The 22507-nt window shown below is 44.0% G+C and overlaps 1 protein-coding gene across 1 annotated transcript; it reads left to right on the top strand.

The window, feature by feature from the left end:
• Positions 1 to 20988: 20988 nt before the first annotated feature.
• Positions 20989 to 21879, top strand: LOC136652798 (olfactory receptor 13A1-like). Its single transcript, XM_066629721.1, has one exon. It carries the CDS (start codon positions 20989 to 20991, stop codon positions 21877 to 21879), a length of 891 nt encoding a protein of 296 aa, XP_066485818.1.
• The last annotated feature ends 628 nt before the right edge of the window (positions 21880 to 22507 follow it).

The raw sequence follows: 22507 nt of genomic DNA, 5'->3' as shown, positions 1-22507 counted from the left end.
ACATGTAGAAATGAAGAATCAGTCAGTTAGTGAATTCATACTGGTTGGTCTAACCAATTCACCTGGACTGGAGTCACTTCTCTTATGGGTTTTTGCCTTCATCTACACTATGGCACTAGCTGGAAACTTACTTCTCATGTTTACAATATGTACTTGCAAGAAACTCCACACTCCCATGTACTTCCTGCTCATCAACCTGTCCTTAGTGAATGTGTTGTCCATCTCAGTCACAACACCCAAAATGCTCCAGAATCTTGGGACCCACAGAAAAAGCATCTCCTTTCATGGTTGCTTTACACAAGTCCATCTCTTTGTATGGGCCCTAGTGACTGAACTTCTAATTCTCACCTTTATGGCTTTTGACCGCTATGCTGCTATCTGCCACCCTTTGCAGTACACACTCATCATGAGAAAGGAAATGTGCATTGGAATAACTGTGAGCATTTGGATTATTGGACTGGCCAATTCTACGTTTCATGTTGGTCTTCTGCTTCAGCTGTCCTTCTGCAACTCCAGCATCATCAATAGTTTCTTCTGTGATTTCCCTGCACTTTTAAAGCACTCCTGCTCAGACACCAGCCTGAATGAGACTTTGACTTATGTGGCAACTGTGGTCTTTGGAATGTGCACCTGTGGGTTGACTTTAACTTCCTATTTTTTCATCTTGAGAGCTATCTTCAGAATCCGCTCTACTGAAGGGAAGAAAAAAGCCTTCTCAATATGTTCCTCTCATCTCACTATAGTTGGTTTTTACTTTTCTTCAGTCATTTATAATTATATGAGATCCACTACAAACTCTTCTGTGGAAAAAGACAAGCTGGTTTCTCTCATTTATTCGGTGGTAACTCCTATTGTTAATCCCATTGTATATTCTCTGAGAAACAAAGATGTGAAAGAGGCTCTTTGGAGCCTTTCTAAGAGAAGGCTAGTTCCAGACATCAGGAGGGCCCAGTCCTATCCAACATTCCAGCACTGATGGCAAGGGAACAAATGTACCCTTGCTTTGTTAAGGACTCCGTGACTGACCCCACTGCAGGATGGAGTTCATACCCCATTGTCACAGCTACATAAGCACTGGCAAGTTGGATAGGATTGGGCCCTAAGTCTGTCCTCTGAAAACGTTGTGATCACCATTACAAAAAATAAAAAAGAGAAGGACAGTACTGAGTTGGTGATATTGCTTCAGGGTAAGGGTATAGGTGTTGTAGAGGTGACTCAGCTGTACATCTCTGTATAATTCATAAAAAACATGATTCTCTTTTAACCCACATCCCATGTGCCATATCATTTTTCTGGGTTTGGGTTCAATCAACATTCTCTCTATCTTCCTTGCAGAAGATGCAGCTAAAGGAGATAAGGACACTGTACTCCTTAACGTGTTCAGATCATGGCTTGGTTGGAAATGTATAGGTCTTTCTCTGTCAAGGAAATTCACATGAAATCCATTACTCAGATTTTTTTACAGGTTGCGTACCCCTTATCCGGATTTTCAAAATAAGAAATATTCCGAAATATAGAATTTGTTGGACAGCCAACATGACTCTTTTTTTACTTCCTTGCCTAAAGAAATAAAATGACAAACTGTGTTTCATGCACAAGCCTTGTGTCATGCAGAAAATTCTTTAAAATATTGAATAAAATTACTTTCCGGCTATGGGTATATGGGGTATATGAAACAAAAATGAATTTTTTATTGAGACTTGGGCCCCGTCCCCAAGTGCTCTCATTATGAATATGCAGATATTCTGAAATATGGAACATTCCTAAATCCAAAAGAGAACCCAAGAACTTCACATAAGGGATGCCCAATCTGTGAAATTATCCCATAAGAGCACATAGGGCTTTTTTTGGGAGGGGGGGGGTAAGCTCATCAAGGAACTTCCTTTGGCCTTGATGGCCTTTCATTGCTCATCCCCATAAGATGGGTGCTTCCATTGTCTTGCACGCTACTAAGGCTGTAGCAACTAATTCTGTTTGATATGGAGGCTGCAGCTTTGAGTAACATACTACTCATAATGTGGCCTGGCCATGGAATCCTTGAAAATAACCTGGGTTATCTTTAGTGCCACTAGAAATTGTTTACTCCATGTCTGGAATGTTCCAGGATGTGACTTGTGTTTACAGGTTCAAGTTTGCTGTGCAATGAAAGTGTTAACAGTCATGCAAATTTCCCAGTGCAAACAAAAGTATGGAAAGGCTTTTCTCAAGCCAGCCACCTGGAGTGGTGGAGGGAGGAGGATGCTCTGATAGACAGGAGTTGTGGCCTCCTTTGAGGTTTTGGGACCTGTAGCTTCTTGACAAGTTCAGTTCCGATGGCTTGAGACTGGTTGGGATCATGCTCTCCTGAAATGCAGCCAGTGCCAAAAATAAATGCTTATCAGGCAACACACTCCCACCTGATGAAAGGAACAAAAAAAAAAAAAAAAAAACTGGTCATCCAAATTTCTTGATTTTCCATATTCTGGCATTTCCCTTTGGGAAAGTGAAATGATGCTTTCAGTGCACACGGATGGAATATAATGCACCAGATCTATATAGACCGAAAAGCGCTATAAAGTTTTACATCATGACCCACTTATTTTCCATTATGTGCCTACAGGCTTGAAATTCCTGCATGGACACTCTGGCATTGTGTCCAATATGGTGGGAAGGTGGACTCTTTCTATTTCTGGAGGCTCCAAGAGATAGCAGCATAGGCAGGAATTAGTACCATCCTATCCAGTTGGCACCTCATTCTGGGATGCAGAAGTAAAGCAACCAAAATGAAGGTGACAGGACACCACATGAACAGAGGCTTGTGCAAGTGGTAGTTTCTAGAGTGGCACAATCAGCAACTGGCAGAGGAGGCAGCATGAGATTGATGATCACTGAGCTCACTGCATGAAATGGGGGTCTGCATAACACTACATGGAAGTTGGTGGGGTATAGGGCAAAGCAGACTAGAAAATACAGGTGGGAACTTAGTATCTGCGGAAGTTCCGGGATGTATTCTGGGGCAGTTGCATGCCTGCCATAGATCTCCATGGGAAAATGTCCCAGGCGCTGACCACTAGGACCCCATGGAAGCATCTCTGAAGCTCCCGATGGAGGTAGAAACTATGCTTCTGGTTTGCTGGAAGCTCAGTTTGTAGCGCCGGGGAACCTCATAGAGGTTTCTCCGGCATGGGAGGAGGTTGCGTGAGGCTCTGTGAGCCTCTGGTGAGTGGGGGGGATTTTGCGCAGGGGGCGGCGGAAGCCAGCGGGGGGCACCATCGCGGAGGTTTGCCCTGGGCGCAGAGGTTCACCTTCCAGGTTGGGGTGAACCTGGAAGGAGAAAGGAGCCTCCACATGACTAGGAAGTGGGCCTTTCAGCCCTAAAAATAGTGCTGGAGGCTTGGAAATGTCACTGTTTTGCCGCACAATGGTAGTAGCCCCAATTTTCACACCTTTGTTATTTAAATGCCTTTAAAAACTTGGGCCCCAAAATCTGCTGGCATCTGCAGTAAATCAAAGCTATTGATGCCGGGTCCAACTGTGCCCAGGAATGGCTTTGTTCACTTTACTCACTCTCCTGCTGTCCCCTTCCATCTATAACAGGGCAGGAGGGGGTGGGAGGGCCTGAGTGAGAGCTGGGACAGAAGTGGAGAGAGGGAGGAGGGTCATACAAACAGCAACTGAGAAGTTTACCAGGACGACCGGATCCTTGGCAGACCTACTCCCAAATAGTCCCATTTGCACCGGCCATTCAATGAGGGTTGCCCCTCCTCTGCTCCTTCTCCTGCCCTCCCTCAGCCAATGGAAATATAAGAATGCCCATCCTTTGTCCAATGATCATCTGTTCCTTCCTTCCAAGCAGAGATGGGAAAAGAGAGCCCAGTCCAACTTTCCCCCACTCCTCGCATTAACCCTTTTCTGCCTCCCTGTTTGATCTCACGGCTGCTCACACGTCAGAATGCTTGCCCCACAAGGTTTTCCACATGGCAAAAACAGTAAGCAAGCACCCGCAGACACAGGCAAACTTGAGTCAGCACTCGTGGGGGCGAGTGCCGAGACAGGAGGGCCCTGACTCTAGTCTTTTTCAGCATCTTCCACAAGCACAACTCACAAGTCGCGAAGTCACCAAAATCAAACATTTTCACGAGTCAAATCTTGAGTCACTGACTCGAGTTCCCAACACTGCCAATTACACAGGCTACTCAAGGCTAATTGGGGTAGGAGTGTCCCCTTCTACTTAGGAGATCTCCAGCCTGATCCATCCTAATGCTGGTCACAGCATAAACTGTGAGGCCCCACTTCCTCAGTGCTAGTTAGGACTGGGCTGTTAGTGTGTTTCCAGTAAAAGGTATGTTGAAGGAATGGAGGTACGTGGTTAGTTGGATTTGAAATTCTCTCTCTCTCTCTCTCTCTCTCTCACCCAAAGGGACAAACTTGGAAGCACTGTCCCTGGAACTTCTCACTGCTCGTAGAAGTAGAAAGCATTTGACAGTACTATGCAGTAAACAAATATTTTTAAAAATCAATTAAAAAGCAAGCTCTACAATGGAGAACAATTTAACATTCTAACATGCATCAGGAAAAACAATCAAAACCTCAGTAAGTTCCTTCCTGTTGACTCCACAAAGGCCCTTCTCCCAGTGGCCACCTCATTTGCATAGAGACCTGAAAGTGGTGATGCGATCAGCAAATGAGTGTGCCCACAATAGCATGAGATGAGTTCTCATCCACCATCGAACTGCTGAAACACAATTGCATGGGCTGCTTCTCAGCTTCCAGATGCAAAATAGAAATTAAAACACAAGTGAAGGAGGAAAGATTCCAGGAAGATCTATCCAGAGCAAACAGGAATGAAGATAAGTTATCAATGTCATTCGTTTTTTCTGTCCCAGCTTCTTCCTTACATTTGCACAATATGGGAACCAGCTATTTGAATTCCACCAAGATTTAAAAGCTTAGCTCATAAACTAACATTGGAAATAAATATATCATCATTTTAGACTGAACATCAAATTATAAATATAGATTCTTATCAGTGAAGCTTTTGGCAAAGGGTCAACAACACTGAGATTAATCTGCATTTTCATTATGGAGTTTAGGGGGCTTTAAATTGTTCCAGCTAACAGCATATTCAAGCACCTTATTGCTTCCTTTATATTTAGCAGAGGAGAAGCAATTGTCTGCATTCACCCCAGCAGAGCTCCTTTAGTAACGGCTATTTGGTATCTTTTGTTAGACTGTGAGCCCTTTTTGGAGAGGGAATCATTGATTGGCTTATTTTACCATATAAAATTCTTTGTGACCTTTTAAAATCGAAGAGCAGATTATTAATATTGTTCATATAATAATACTGATAATCATAATGCTACAATGTGTTAATAAATGATAAAAAATAGGCAAATTGAGTTGTTATAGGAATGAATATTAATTAGTAAATGTATTTATATATAAATAGATTTATAAAATATTTATCTATAAGGATTATACACACACACACACACACACACACACACACACACATATTTCATTAATTATATAATTAAATTAAAAACAATATACATAAATAAAATATTCAGCTCATTACTACTACTACTACTACTACTACTACTACTACTACTACTTCTTTGAGACATGGAAAGTCATCTGATCTTCCTTGGAAAGCTGAAGGTGTATGTGCATCTTTGTGTGTGTGCCTACGTGAGAGAGAGAGAGAGAGAGAGAGAGAGAGAGAGAGAGAGAGAGAGAGAGAGAGGGAGCCAAATTGTAATAATACAATTTGTCTGCCTAGGTCACCATGAATTAACATGCAGAAATGAAGAATCAGTCAGTTCATGAATTCATACTGGTTGGTCTAACCTGTTCACCTGGACTGGAGTCACTTCTCTTGGGAGCATTTGCCTTCATCTACACTATGGCACTAACTGGGAACTTCCTCCTCATCCTTGCCATATGCACTTGCAAGAAACTCCACACTCCCATGTACTTCCTGCTCACCAACCTGACCTTAGTGAATGTGTTGTCCATCTCAGTTACAACACCCAAAATGCTCCAGAATCTTGGAACCCACAGAAAAAGCATCTCCTTTCACGGTTGCTTTACACAAGTCCATCTCTTCGCATGGGCCCTAGTGACTGAATTTCTGATTCTCACCTTTATGGTTTTTGACCGCTATGCTGCTATCTGCCACCCTTTGCAGTACACAATGATCATGAGGAAGGAAATGTGCATTGGAATAACTGTGAGCATTTGGATTGTCGGACTGACCAATTCTACGTTTCATGTTGGTCTTATGCTTCAACTGTCCTTCTGCAATTCCAGCATCATCAATAATTTCTTTTGTGATTTCCCTACACTTCTAAAGAGCTCCTGCTCAGATTACAACCTGAATGAGACTTTCACTTATGTGGCAGCTGTGATCTTTGGAATGTGCACCAGTGTGTTGACTTTAACTTCCTATTTGTTCATCCTGAGAGTTATCTTCAGAATCCGCTCCGCTGAAGGGAAGAAGAAAGCCTTCTCAACATGTTCTTCTCACCTCACTGTAGTTAGTTTTTATTTTTCTTCTGCCATTTATAATTATATGAGAGCTGGTACAAGCTCTTCTGTGGAAAAAGACAAACTGGTTTATCTCGTTTATTCGGTAGTAACCCCTATTGTTAATCCCATCGTATATTCTCTGAGAAACAAAGATGTGAAAGAGGCTCTTTGGAGCCTTACTAGGAGAGGGCTACTGTTCCAGAGATCAGAAGGGCCCAGTCCTATCCAACATTCCAGAACTGATGCAATCACATTGCAGCCCTAAGGGAACAAATATACCCTTACTTGTGGAGGCCTTGGGCGTGTACATGGGCGTGATGAACTGGAGGATCTGCAGATAAGATTGGACAGTCTCTTAGAACAAAGTAGACAACCCAACCGTGGACATGAAGGAAAAGATCTGGTATCTGAGATGACAAGTGAGGCGAGTGAGCCAATGGAGTCTGATATCTCCATAGGACTGAGTCCACCATCAAAAAAGCTGTCAAATTCTATCATAGAAGCTGCTAATATGGTCCAAGACTCTATGGCAAAGGAATTGTGCTTTGGAAAACCACAAGGGAGCTTTAGTCTCCCTCTAACAACCAAAGTGGGAGAAATGACTAATTGTCCGGGACTGCTGCTGGCTCCAGACCCTCACTTCAACAACATAACAGCTCTTCTTGCCCCAGATTTGCTTCATTCACCATGCAACTCACAGCCTCTAACTGAGGGGGTAGATAAAGAACATGCCAAAGAACACTCTTTAAGGACTCTTCTGCCCAGCTCTGAAGAGCTTCCAATTTCTGATAACGCCCCCCCCCCAAGGTTTGTCCCTTGACCCCTTACAAACAATGAAGCCATCTGCAAAATCTGATTCTTTCAACTGTAATATAAGCTCCCAGCTTATGGACCAGTTGCCTCAACTGGATGTGGATGAGGTCAAGATGACTAGGAAGGCCCTGGAGGCATTCAGAATCTTACCTCATCAGGAACAACGACAGACTGTGCAGAAAGTGGAAATGCTCTGGAAGGAGCTGTCAGATATGATGCAGACCACACATCGCCTTACTTCATGTGAGAGCACATCTTCTCTACGGGACTCTCCAATGGTTTCCTCAGACAAAGACCCTTTCTTAAGTGCGACCTATCAGACTGAGATGCAGGAGTCCCCAGTCAGGGGAAGCATGCCTTACTCCCTCTCTCTTGGGGGCTCTCCCTCTACAGTGCCTCCTCCAGTTGGCTCAGCCTGGGCTTCTGAGTGTGAGAAACAGCCCCTTAACCATCTGCTCCCTCCACCAAAAGAGGCAATTGATAGCGAACACTGCTGTCTAGATGATAAAATGGAGGGTGTGGTGATGGAGATGCCCAATACATCTATTCAAATTAAACAGCAACCTGCCTCTACTGTTTTAGAGGAACCCATGGCACAACTCTCCCAGCTTTCAACAGTGGATATCCAACCAAGTCAACAACCATTGATCCATCTTGTTCCTGATGGAACCCCAGCCATAGCAGCAACAGGCAATGCTCTAGAAGAGACAAATCTGCCGGATGGATTGGAAACCAAGCTAAGATTGCCGGAGACCATTATGCTTGAGCCAGAGCTACAACCACCTGTCTCAAGCACGCAGAGGGGCTCAGAAATTCAAATTCCCTTAATTCCATCAGACTGACTGCTTCCACATCGACTCCCTGAAGCCCTCCAAGGTCAACTGAAAATCCTGTCTTGGAATATCGCTGGCTGGTCAGCAAAGTCACGGGAGAAAGTGCTAGATGAAATCCTAAGGGATAGAGATGTTATATTGCTACAGGAAACATGGGCTACCTTACCCATTGAGTTTGAAGGGTTCTCCGTAACATCACTACCAGCGCGGAAGAGCGCAGCAAAAGGTCGTCCTGCTGGCGGTCTCGCCATATTAGTGAAACCAGTTTTTAAGCATGAGTTGCTGTTTATGGCCGATAGCTATTGTAAAATCCAGGCAATTAAGCTGAGGCTGCCACACCAAAGCCTTATGGTTATAAATGTGTACATGCCACCTGTCAATGACAAAGCGGCAACCGAAAAGCAGTGGGTATATTTTAGTGGCATGTTTAATGAATTGACTGGCAAATTTCCTTCTCTCGTATCAATAATTTCTGCGGATTTTAACGCCAGGGTGGGACAAAATAACGACATCTTCCATCAAATATTAGATCTGCCTACTGATATGACCTTATCAGAGATTTGTTTCTCTGAAAGGCAGTCAAAAGACAGAACAATTAATGCAGCTGGGCTTCTTTTGGCTAAATTCTGTATTACCAATGGCCTCACTTGGTTAAACGGCCTAGATTATCTGGGGGATAAAGGAGAGTATACCCATATTTCAACTAGAGGTATGAGTGTTATTGATTACATTCTGGTTCCCTTTTATTTTCTTCCACAGATAGTGAATTTTAGAGTTGGATACCCACAGTCTAGTGACCATTTACCCTTAATATGTGATTTGGCCTACTTCTCAGATTGCCACCACAATTCCCACTCTCAGGTGGAGGACGGTCACCCTGACACAATTAAAAGAATTAAATGGGATGCAGCCACTAAAGAGTCCTTTTGCGCACTACTACAAACTGAGGACATGTTTCAGTTGTCTACTCTGGATCCAGATAACCAACTAGGGATTGTGACCTTATTCGAGGTTTTAATATCAACTCTCCAGAACAAACTGGGCTGGATACCTCCACCTCAAAGAACAGAAGGTGGGAGAAAGAACTCTGCCAAGCTTGAGCAGACTTGCTTGACACTGAAGTTCGCTGTACGCAGTGCTTACAATAAATTTTGAGTAACTAATAGTAGATTAAATTTACTACAATATTTTAAGCTGTCTGCCCAACTCAAGGAAGCTATTAAAACTTTGTTACACCACAATGCAACAGCGAGATGGTCACTTTTAATTAAATCTGTGAGATCTAAAAACGCCAAGATTTTTTGGCAAATTATATCAGGCTGTTTCTATAAAAACTCATTTGGTTTCACAGCAATTCCAGCTAAAATGTGGGAAGCACATTTTAAATCAATCTTCTTTGATGAATCTAAACCTGTCTCCATTGTTAATATGCCACTCCCGTTAGATCTCCCTGATTGGCCTGCAGTCTCAGTGGATGAAGTTCTTTCACTCATTAAGCAGTTAAAGCTGGGTAAAGCAGCGGGACCAGACTCAATTCCTCCTGATATTTATAAAGAAGCACCAGAGTGGTGGGCCCCAATAATTGCCGAACTTTTCACTAGAATTGATAAATTTGGGGTACTTCCGGACACTTGGACTAGATCTATCTTGGTTCCCATCTTTAAAAAAGGGGATAAAAAACTTCCCCCCAGCTACAGGCCAATCAGCCTTTTAGACCTGGCAGGGAAAATGTATGCTTCCCATCTACTTAAGAAACTTTCTGCCTGGATCTCGGACCATAACATCATAGGCCCAGAGCAAGCGGGTTTTAGGCCAAATAAGTCTGCAATTGATCGGTGTGTTATATTATCACACCTAATCTTCAAACAAAGGACTCAAAATATAGCCCGACTATATGTGGCCTTTTTAGATTTAAAGTCGGCCTTTGATTCCATAGATAGAGATAGACTCTGGGATAAACTTGAGAAGATGGGAGTGGACAAAAGGCTATTAATATTAATTCGTGCGCTTCATTTAAACACCTCATGCCAAGTGAAATCATCTCCGAGGGGCGGCCTCTCGGCCCAAATTCCAGTCAACAAGGGGGTCAAGCAGGGGTGTGTTCTTGCTCCCACCCTGTTCAATCTCTTCATTAATGATCTGGCTCCCTATCTAGCAAACTTTGATACGCATTCCCCCAAATTAGGTTCAGTGGATATCCCTCTCCTTTTGTATGCTGATGACATGGCCCTGATATCTCGAACTAAAATAGGATTAAGGAGACTGGTTAATGCCTGCATAGAATATTTTACCAACAATGCCCTTCAGCTAAACTATGAAAAGTCCAAGATTGTGGTGTTTGGGCACTCTTGGAAATCACAGTCTTGGCTTTTCAATGGTAAAACAATACAACAAGTAAAGGAATTTCAGTATCTTGGTCTCCGGTTTCACTACCAGCATTTTTGGTCTTCCCATCATCTTACAGTAATTAATTCATCCAAACTAGCTGTTCAGGCTATTACTCGCTTTTTCGTCTCTTGGGGTAATTCATTCATTCCAGCTGCTCTCCAGGCTTTTAATGCCAAAGTTACACCTCAAATTTTGTATGGCATTCCTGTTTGGATGCCAGCATTAAATGATTCAATTGAAAAGATACATTCTAATTTTCTATACAAGATCTTAGGTGTACCGCATTGCGTTCCCTTTGCGGCATTTTGCCTGGAGACAGGCCAATATAGGCTGGAGTTTCTAGCTTGGTCCAGTTTCTTAAAATACTGGGCCAAAGTGTGCTTCAGGGCTGACCAAAATCCATTGTTAAAGGGGTTATTGACTGACTCGCTGTTGTCTCCTTGCTTAGCTCTATTCAATAAGAAAATTAGACAAATGGGTCTTGAGGAAGATCTACAAGGAGCTGCTACACTTGAGACTTCTATCAGGCTCTTGATAACAAGACTAATAGACATAGAAAGGCAAGAGATTTTGGCTGCAGCACAAAAAAAATGTTCACCCCTAAATTTCCATCTTAACAATACCTTTGGTCTACAACCAAAATACCTGTCCTTCTTAGAGTGCCCCTTTGAAAGGAGGGCTTTTACATTAGCCCGATGCAACGTGTTGCCTTCTAATGACCTACTTGGTAGGTTTAGAAATGCCCAGAAGGAAGAACGATTTTGCAGTTGTGGCCTCAGAGAGGTAGACTCTCTTCCACACATTGTTCTGCATTGTGCTTTTAATCAGGTGCTCAGAGACCAGTATCTCCCCTCATTATCTGGAAACAAAAAAGGTCTCTCTGAGATCACCTCTTTACAACTTTTGCTGGCAGGTGAATTTGAATCTGTGACCCTTCCAGTTGCTAAATTTCTACATGTGAGCAACTTGAAGCGGGCTAAGTTGCTGGTTCTAAGCAACTTGGAGTAACTGTGTAAGCAAACTGGTGTGTTTTAACTCTTATTTCCTATCTCTCTTTTAATATATACCTTCATACATGACTGTTTGGAGATATTAGTTGTAAAACTATATGCCTAATAAAGGTTTGTTGTATGTTCTTGTTGTATGAGACTTTCACTTATGTGGCAGCTGTGATCTTTGGAATGTGCACCAGTGTGTTGACTTTAACTTCCTATTTCTTCATCCTGAGAGCTATCTTCAGAATCCAGTCCGCTGAAGGGAAGAAGAAAGCCTTCTCAACATGTTCTTCTCACCTCACTGTAGTTAGTTTTTATTTTTCTTCTGCCATTTATAATTATATGAGAGCTGGTACAATCTCTTCTATGGAAAAAGACAAACTGGTTTCTCTTGGTTATTCAGTGGTAACCCCTATTGTTAATCCCATCGTATATTCTCTGAGAAACAAAGATGTGAAAGAGGCTCTTTGGAGCCTTACTAGGAGAGGGTTACTGTTCCAGAGATCAGAAGGGCCCAGTCCTATCCAACATTCCAGAATCGGTGCAACCACATTGCAGCCCTAAGGTAAGGGAACAAATATACCCTTACTTGTGGAGGCCTCCATGACCTCCATGTTGGACTTGGCCAGGGCAGGCCTTGTATTCATGTCTAAAACAGCACAAAAGAAAGGGTTGCTGGTGCCCAACACCCAAGCCTTGTGCTGAATCTTCCCTAATGTGCGCTTTGCTCCTACTTGCTCCATTTCCTTAATGAACATTAATTGCTAGCTTCGTCTATTGGTCATCTATTGAGTCCATTCTGTAGACTCCACACAATCCTGGTATAGGAAGTACAGTGCAAACTCACATCCCCTCACCTTGCAGATTCTAACTGTGAGAGTGGTTTCCATAGGAACTGCTGAGCTTCAGGATTTTTCTGAAGGGAGTGTTTCTCAGGAGAAGGGCAAGGGCAGCAGAACTTGGAAGGAATGGGGGTAATGGGGAAGGTGGAGAGGGGGTGGATCAAGCTTGGGTGGGGGTGGGATTAGCAGTGCTGGTTCACACCAAATCCTATTGCATTTCCCAGGCTTGGAAGCCCGACATGGGGGTGCTTGGACTTGCGCCAGCCATTTGGAAGGAGCAGATCTGTAGCCCAATTTCACATGCTTCTCAAGGCTACTTCAGGAAAATGTCTCCTTAACCTTAGGAGATCTCGAGCCTGCTCTAACTCAGTGCTGGTCACAGCATAAACTGTGCGGACCCACTGCAACAGCACTAGTTAGGATTGGGCTGTTATAAGAACATAAGAAAAGTCCCACTGGATCAGGCCATAGGCCCATCTAGTCCAGCTTCCTGTATCTCACAGCGGCCCACCAAATGCCCAGGGAGCACACCAGATAACAAGAGACCTCATCCTGGTGCCCTCCCCTGCATCTGGCATTCTGACATAACCCATTTCTAAAATCAGGAGGTTGCGCATACACATCATGGCTTGTACCCCATAAGGGATTTTTCCTCCAGAAACTTGTCCAATCCCCTTTTAAAGGTGTCTAGGGTAGACACCAGCACCACATCCTGTGGCAAGGAGTTCCACAGACTGACCACACGCTGAGTAAAGAAATATTTTCTTTTGTCTGTCCTAACCTGCCCAACACTCAATTTTAGTGGATGTCCCCTGGTTCTGGTATTATGTGAGAGTGTAAAGAGCATCTCCCTATCCACTCTGTCCATTCCCTGCATAATTTTGTATGTCTCAATCATGTCCCCCCTCAAGCGTCTCTTTTCTAGGCTGAAGAGGCCCAAACGCCGTAGCCTTTCCTCATAAGGAAGGTGTCCCAGCCCCGTAATCATCTTAGTCGCTCTCTTTTGCACCTTTTCCATTTCTACTATGTCTTTTTTGAGATGTGGCGACCAGAACTGGACACAATACTCCAGGTGTGGCCTTACCATAGATTTGTACAACGGCATTATAATACTAGCCGTTTTGTTCTCAATACCCTTCCTAATGATCCCAAGCATAGAATTGGCCTTCTTCACTGCCGCCGCACATTGGGTCGACACTTTCATCGACCTGTCCACCACCACCCCAAGATCTCTCTCCTGATCTGTCACAGACAGCTCAGAACCCATCAGCCTATATCTAAAGTTTTGATTTTTTGCCCCAATGTGCATGATTTTACACTTACTGACATTGAAGCGCATCTGCCATTTTGCTGCCCATTCTGCCAGTCTGGAGAGATCCTTCTGGAGCTCCTCACAATCACTTCTGGTTTTTACCACTCGGAAAAGTTTGGTGTCGTCTGCAAACTTAGCCACTTCACTGCTCAACCCTGTCTCCAGGTCATTTATGAAGAGGTTGAAAAGCACCGGTCCCAGGACAGATCCTTGGGGGGACAGATCCTGTTAGTGTGTTCCCAATAAAAAGTAGGTTGGAGGAATGGAGTTATGTCTTTATTTGGGTTTGAATCTCTCTCTCTCTTTCTCTCTCTCTCACCCTCTCAAAGGAATTTAAACTTGGTAGCACTGTCCCTGGAACTTTTCACTGCTCATAGAGGTAGAAAGCATTTGACAGTACTATGCAGTAAACAAATATTCTACATTACATGTTGGTCTTATGCTTCAGCTGACCTTCTGCAATTCCAGCATCACCAATAATTTCTTCTGTGATTTCCCAGCACTTTTAAAGAGCTCCTGCTCAGACACCAGCCTGAATGAGACATTGACTTATGTGGCAGCTGTGGTCTTTGGAATGTGCACCAGTGTGTTGACTTTAACTCCCTATTTGTTCATCCTGAGAGTTATCTTCAGAATCCGCTCTGCTGAAGAGAAGAAGAAAGCCTTCTCAAGATGTTCCTCTTATCTCGCTATAGTTAGTTTTTATTTTTCTTCTGCCATTTATAAATATATGAGGGCTGCTGCAAGCTCTTCTGTGGAAAAAGACAAGCTGGTGTCTCTTGTTTATTCGGTGGTAACCCCTGTTGTCAATCCCATCATATATTCTTTGAGAAACAAAGATGTGAAAGAGGCTCTCAGGAGCCTTACTAGGAGAGATCTGCTTCCAGAGACCATAAGGGCCCAGTCCTAGCACTGATGCAGCCACGAAGGAGCCCCAAGGTCAGGGAACAAATATTCCCTTACCTTGAGGAGGCCCCTGTGACTGCCCTCACTGCAGGAGGGAGCGCATGCCTTGTTGGCATAGCTGCATAAGCACTGGCAAGTTGGGTAGGATTGGGTCCTAAGTCTGACCTCTAAAAATGTCTAGATCACCATTATAAAAATAAGAAGGCAAAGGACAGTATTGATTTGCTGATATTGCTTCACTGTAAGTATATAGCTATTGTAGAGGTGAGTTAGCTACACATCTTTGTATCATTCATAAAATACAGTTCACATTTATTCCACATCCTGTATGTCATATTTTTTTTTTTTCTGTGTTTGGGTGCAATCAACATTCTCACTCTCCTCCTAGCAGAAGATGCAGTTACAGAAGCAAAGGTCACTGAGCTCCATTAGAGACCAGTTCTGAGCTCGGCGTGCCGGATTCCTGCCGCTGCTCACTGTAGCAAAAGGGACATAAGGCCCATTTGCGAGGCTTACCGCCAGGCCAGCACCCATGCCAGCCCAGCGCTGGGCTAGTGCCCGGCGTGCGCCCATCCTCTGCTGCTTGGCGGGCGCATGGACCGCTCAGCCACAGAATGGTAAGCGGCGGCTGGGAGGGGGGCACGGAGGAAGCTTTCCGGAGAGAGGGGAGGCAGGGAGAGGGTGGGAGGGAGGCGTGCCAGGGGGAGGGAGCGGGGAGGCAGAGAGCTGGGTCTGTTGGAGCTTTGCTCCACTGAGTCCTATCCGTTCGTGTAGGGCTCAGCACCCTACACAAACGGCTTTACCTCACGGTCAGCGGTACCTTGAATAATCCCATTGTGGGATTACTTCCCTTATCTGGGAGAAGGAGATGAAAGAGGTGCCACCCGCGGTAGCCCAAGGGGGTCAGGATCTGGTGGCAGCCATTTTCGTTACTACCGTAGCTGCACAACCCAGGCAGGTCAGGTTTGGGCTGTAAGTTTCTCAGATCATGGCTTGGTTGGAAGTTTATATTGCTTTTTCCGTCTATGAAACACACAAAGTGTCTGTCACTCAGATTTTTATATACTTTGCATACCCCTCATTCGAATTTCCAAAATACAGATTTATCTGAAATACAGAACTTTCTTGAGTGCCAGTAGTAACTTCTTTTTTACTTCCTTATCTAAAGAAATAAAATAACAAACTGTGTTTCATGCACAAGCCTTGTTTCATGCAGAAAATTTTTTAAAATATTGCATAAAATCACCTTCCGGCTATGCGTATATGGGTTATATGAAACATAAATGAATTTTTTGTTGAGACTTGGGCCCCGTCCCCAAGATCTCTCATTGTATATGCAGATATTCTGTAACATGGAACATCCAAAATTCAAAACAGGACCCAAGAACTTCAGATAAGGGATGCCCAATCTGTACTCTAATTTCCCATAAGAACACATAGTGGCTTTGGTGAGGTAAGCTCATTGAGGAACTTCCTTTGTCCTTGATGGCCTTTCATTGCTCATCCCCATAAGATGGGTGCTTCCTGTGCCTTGCACGCTACTAAGGTTGTAGCAACTAATTCTGTTTGATATGGAGGCCACAGCTTTGAGTAACATACTACTCATAATCGGGCCTGGCCGTGGAATCGGTGAAAATAACCAGGGTTGAAAACTTGTCTTTGGTGTCACTTGAAATTCTTTACTCCATGTCTGGAAAGTTCCAGGATGTGACTTTTGTTTACAGGTTCAAGTTTGCTGTGCAATGAAGGTGCTACCAGCCATGCAAATTTCCCTGTGGAAACTGAAGTATGGAAAGGCTTTTCTCAAGCCAGCCACCTAGAGTGGTGGAGGGAGGAGGATGCTCTGATAGACTGGAGTTGTGGCCTCCTTTGAAGTTTGTGGTACCTGTGGCTTCTTGTCTTAAGCTCAGTTCCTGACACCTTGAGACTGGTTGGGATCATGCTCTCCTGAAATGCATCCAGTGCCACAAACACATGGAAAAATAATGTTTATCAGGCAACACACTCCCACCTGATGAAAGGAACAAAAAAAAAACAAAACTGGTCATCCAAATTTCTTGATTTTTCATGGTCTGGCATTTCCCATTGGGAATGTGAAATGATGCTTTCAGTGCCCAAGAATGGAATGTAATGCTCCTGCTTTATATAGACAGAAAAGCACTATGAAGTTTTACATCATGACCCAATTATTTTCCAAGATTTGCATACATGTTTGTAATTCTTTCTGCACAATTCTTCCTACATGGAAACTCTGACTTTGTGTCCAATATGGTGGGAAGGTGGTGCCTTTCTATTTCTGGAGGCACCAAGAGATCATCATCATCATCATCATCATCATCATCATCATCATCTTTATTTTTACCCCGCCTTTCTCCCCGAAGGGACTCAAGGCGGCTTACAACAGGTTAAAACAGATTTAAAACATAATTTAAAACAAATAAAAACATATTAACGCATATCATAAAAATAGCAGTCAGATAAAAAATAGTCAGGTAAAAAGAGCATAGAGCAGCAGCAAGTCATAAAAGAATCAGGCCTGTAAAAATTATTAAAAGGTGTTAAAAAGATGTTAAAAAGGCCGAGAACTCAGAAGGCTTGTTTAAACAGAAGGGTCTTCAAGCCTCGCCGAAAAGTCTCAAGAGAGGGAGCCATTCTTAAGTCAAGGGGAAGGGGATTCCATAGCGTTGGTGCCACTACTGAGAAGGCCCTGTTTCTTGCCGCTGCCCCACGTACCTTCCTAGGCAGCGGCACTTGCAGAAAGGCCTTCTCTGATGACCTAAGAGGACGAGCCGGATTGTACGGGAGTAGGCGATCTCTAAGATAGCCTGGCCCAGAGCAGTATAGGGCTTTAAAGGTCAAAACCAGCACCTTGAATTGGGCCCGGAAACGAATGGGCAGCCAATGCAGCCGCTGGAGAAGCGGACTGACAGTTGAACCGCCTACCTCCAGTAATCACACGGGCCGCCGCATTCTGCACTAGTTGCGGTTTCTGAACCGTCTTCAAGGGCAGCTCCACATAGAGCGCGTTACAGTAATCTAACCTCGATGTCACCGAGGCATGGATCACCATGGCCAGGTCTGCACAATCCAAGTACGGCCGCAGCTGGTGTACCAGCCGAAGCTGAGCGAAGGCCCCCCTAGCCACAGCCACCACCTGGATATCCAGGAGCAGCTGTGAGTCCAGGTGGACCCCCAAGCTGCGGACCTGCTCCTTCAGGGGGAGTGCAACCCCATTCAGCGCAAGCCAATAGTCCAGCACCTGCATCAAGGATTTCCGAACCAGATAGAAGCATAGGCAGAAATTAGTATCACCCTATCCAGTTCGCACCTCATTCTGGGATGTAAAAGTGACAAAAATGAAGTTGACAGGACACCACATGGACAGAGGTTTGTGCTAGTGGTAGTTCCTAGAGTGCAACAACAGCAACATTGGAAGTGGAGGTAGCATGAGATTGATGATCACTGAGCTCACTGCATGTAATGGGGGTCTCCATAACACTAGATAGACATTGGTGGGGTATGGGGCAAGGCAGACTATAAAATACACGTGGGACCTTAGTATCTGCGGGAGTTCCGGGATGCATTCTGGGGCAGTTGCATGCCTGCCATAGACCTCCCAGGGCAAATGCCGCAGGCGCTGACCACTAGGACCCCGCGGAAGCCTCTCTGAGGTTCCCAACGGGGGCAGAAATGTGCTTCCGGTTTGCCAGAAGCACAGATTATTGTGCCGGGGAACCTCATAGAGGTTTCTCTGGAGTGGGAGGAGGTGGTGCAAGGCTCTGAGAGTCTCTGGTGAGTGGGGGGTGGAAGATTTCTGTGCAGGGGGGCGGCAGTAGCCTACAGGGGGGCTCCATCGTGGAGGTTTGCCCTGGGCGCAGGGCTGTGGAGGTCTGCAGTTGTTCTGGGGTGAACCTGGAAGGAGCAAAGGAGCCTCCACATGACCAGGAAGTGGGCCTTTCAGCCCTAAAAATAGTGCTGGAGGCTTGGAAATGGCACTGTTTTGCCACACAATGGTAGTAGCACCAATTTTCACACCTTTTAAAACTTGGACCCCAAAATCTGCTGGCATCTGCAGTAAATCAACGCTATTGATACCGGGTCCAACTGTGCACAGAAATGACTTTGTTCTCTTTACTCACTCTCCTGCTGCCCCCTTCCATCTATAACAGGGCAGGAGGGGGTGGGAGGGCCTGAGTGAGAGCTGGGACAGAAGCGGTAAGAGGGAGTAGGGTCATGCAAACAGCAACTGAGAAGTTTACCCGGACAACCGGATCCTTGACAGCCTTACCCCCAAATAGTCCCATTTGCACCGGCCATTCAATGAGGATTGCCCCTCCTCTGCTCCTTCTCCTGCCCTCCCTGAGCCAATAGAAATATGAGAATACCCATCCTTTGTCCAATGATCATCTGTTAATTCCTTCCTATCAGAGATGGGAAAGGAGAGCTCAGTCCAACTTCCCCCCCTGCTCGCATTAACCCTTTTCTGCCTCCCTGTTTGATCTAACTGCTGCTCGCCCGTCAGAATGCTTGCCCCACAAGGTTTTCCACATGGCAAAAACAGTAAACAAGCACCCCCAGAAACAGGCAAACTTGAGTCAGCATGCGTGGGGATGAGTGCCAAGACAGGGGGACCCTGACTCTAGTCTTTCTCAGCATCTTCAACAAGCACAACTCACGAGTCACGGGGTCACCAAAATCACGCATTTTCATGACTCAAGTCTGAGTCACTGACTCGAGTTCCCAACACTGCCAATTACACAGGCTACTCAAGGCTACTTGGGGTAGGAATGTCCCCTTCTATTTAGGAGATCTCTAGCCTGATCCATCCTAATGCTGGTCACAGCATAAACTGTGAGGCCCCACTTCCCCAGCGCTAGTTAGGACTGGGCTGTTAGTGTGTTTCCAGTAAAAGGTATGTTGAAGGAATGGAGGTACATGTTTAGTTGGGTTTGAAATTCTCTCTCTCTCTCTCTCTCTCACCCAGAGGGACTTAAACTTGGTAGCATTGTCCCTGAAACTTCTCACTGCTCATAGAAGTAGAATGCATTTGACAGTACTATGCAGTAAACAAACATTTTAAAAAATCAATTAAAAAGCAAACTTTACAATGGAGAACAATTTAACATTCTAACATGCATCAGGAAAAACAGTCAAAACCTCAGTAAGTTCCTTCCTGTTGACTCCACAAAGGTCCTTCTCCCAGTGGCCCCCTCATTTGCATAAAGAGAGACCTGAAAGTGGTGATAGGCTTGGATCAGCAAATGAGTGTGCCCACAACAGCATGAGATGAGTTCTCATCCACCATCGAACTGCTGAAACACAATTGCATGGGCTGCTTCTCAGCTATCAGATGCAAAATAGAAATTAAAACACAAGTGAAGGAGGAAAGATTCCAGGAAGATCTATCCAGAGCAAACAGGAATGAAGGTAAGTTATAATTGTCATTCGTTTTTTCTGTCCCAGCTTCTTCCTTACATTTGCACAATATGGGAACCAGCTATTTGAATTCCACCAAGATTTAAAAGCTTAGCTCATAAACTAACATTGGAAATAAATACATCATCATTTTAGACTGAACATCAAATTATAAATATAGATTCTTATCAGTGAAGCTTTTGGCAAAGGGTCAACAACACTGAGATTAATCTGCATTTTCATTATGGAGTTTAGGGGGCTTTAAATTGTTCCAGCTAACAGTATATTCAAGCACCTTATTGCTTCCATTATATTTAGTGGAGGAGAAGCAATTGTCTGCATTCACCCCAGCAGAGCCCCTTTAGTAATGGCTATTTGGCATCTTTTGTTAGACTGTGAGCCCTTCTTGGAGAGGGAATCATTGATCGACTTATTTTACCATATACAATGTGCTATTGAATGATAAAAATGTAGGCAAATTGAGTTGTTATAGGGATGAATATTAATTAGTAAATGTATGTATTTATATATAAATAGATTTATAAAAATATTATCTATGAGTTTTATAATATATATATAGTAAATTAATTATATAATTAAATTTAAAAAATATGTTTAAATAAAATATTCACCTCATTACTACTACTACTACTACTACTACTACTACTACTACTACTACTACTTTACTGCTACTATGACTGAGACATGCTAAGGAAAGTCATTTGTTCTTCCTTGGAAGGCTGAAGGCTCGCCTTTGTGTGTGTGCCTGTGTGTGTGTGTGTCTGTGAGAGAGAGAGAGAGAGAGAGAGAGAGAGCGAGCCAAATTGTAATAATACAATTTGTCTGTCTAGGTCATCATGAATTAACATGCAGAAATGAAGAATCAATCAGTTAGTGAATTCATACTGGTTGGTCTAACCAGTTCACCTGGACTGGAGTCACTTCTCTTGGGAGCATTTGCCTTCATCTACACTATGGCACTAACTGGGAACTTCCTCCTCATCCTTGCCATATGCACTTACAAGAAACTCCACACTCCCATGTACTTCCTGCTCACCAACCTGTCCTTAGTGAATGTATTGTCCATCTCAGTTACAACACCCAAAATGCTCCAGAATCTTGGGACCCACAGAAAAAGCATCTCCTTTCACGGTTGCTTTACACAAGTCCATCTCTTCTTATGGGCCCTAGTGACTGAACTTCTAATTCTCACCTTCATGGCTTTTGACCGCTATGCTGCTATCTGCCACCCTTTGCAGTACACACTCATCATGAGGAAGGAAATGTGTATTGGAGTAACTGTGAGCATTTGGATTGTCGGACTGGTCAATTCTACGTTTCACGTTGGTCTTATGCTTCAGCTGTCCTTCTGCAATTACAGCATCATCAATAATTTCTTCTGTGATTTCCCTGCACTTTTAAAGAGCTCCTGCTCAGACTCCAGCCTGAATGAGACTTTCACTTATGTGGCAACTGTGGTCTTTGGGGTCTGCACCTGTGGGTTGACTTTAACTTCCTATTTGTTCATCCTGCGAGCTATCTTCAGAATCCGCTCTGCTGAAGGGAAGAAGAAAGCCTTCTCAACATGTTCTTCTCACCTCACTGTAGTTGTTTTTTACTTTTCTTCAGTCATTTATAATTATATGAGGTCCACTACAAGCTCTTCTGTGGAAAAAGACAAGCTGGTTTCTCTTGGTTATTCAGTGGTAACCCCTATTGTTAATCCCATTGTATATTCTCTGAGAAACAAAGATGTGAAAGAGGCCCTTTGGAGCCTTGCTAGGAGAGGGCTACTGTTCCAGAGATCAGAAGGGCCCAGTCCTATCCAACATTCCAGAATCGGTGCAACCACATTGCAGCCCTAAGGTAAGGGAACAAATATACCCTTACTTGTGGAGGCCTCCGTGACTGCCTCCCACTGCAGGATGGAGGGTATGCCCCATTGGCACAGCCGTAAGCACTGGCAAGTTAGATAGGATTGGGCCCTAAGTCTGTCTTCTGAAAATGTGTTTGTCACCATTACAAAAGTAACAAAGAAGAAGGACAGTACTGAGTTGGTGATATTGCTTCAGGGTAAGGGTATAGGGGTTGTAGAGATGAGTTAGCTGCACAAATCTATCATTCAAAAAGATACAGTTCACATTTAACCCACATCCCATATGCGATATCATTTTTCTAGATTTGGGTTCAATCAACATTCTCTCTATCTTTGTTGCAGAAGATGTAGGTAAAGGAGATAAGGACACTGTGCTCCTTAAGGTGTTCAGATCATGGCTTGGTTGGAAGTTCGTATATCTTTCCTTGTCAATGAAATACACATGAGATTTGTCACTCAGATTTTTTTTATAGATTGCGTACCCCTTATCCGGATTTACAAAATACAAAATATTCCAAAATATAGAATTTGTTGGACAGCCAACATGACTTTTATTTTACTTCCTTGCCTAAAGAAATAAAATGACAAACTGTGTTTCATGCACAAGCCTTGTGTCA

This window comes from Tiliqua scincoides, chromosome 5 (genome assembly GCF_035046505.1).
Source record: "Tiliqua scincoides isolate rTilSci1 chromosome 5, rTilSci1.hap2, whole genome shotgun sequence".
Lineage (NCBI taxonomy): Eukaryota > Metazoa > Chordata > Lepidosauria > Squamata > Scincidae > Tiliqua > Tiliqua scincoides.
This window is presented reverse-complemented; position numbering and strand designations above follow the sequence as displayed.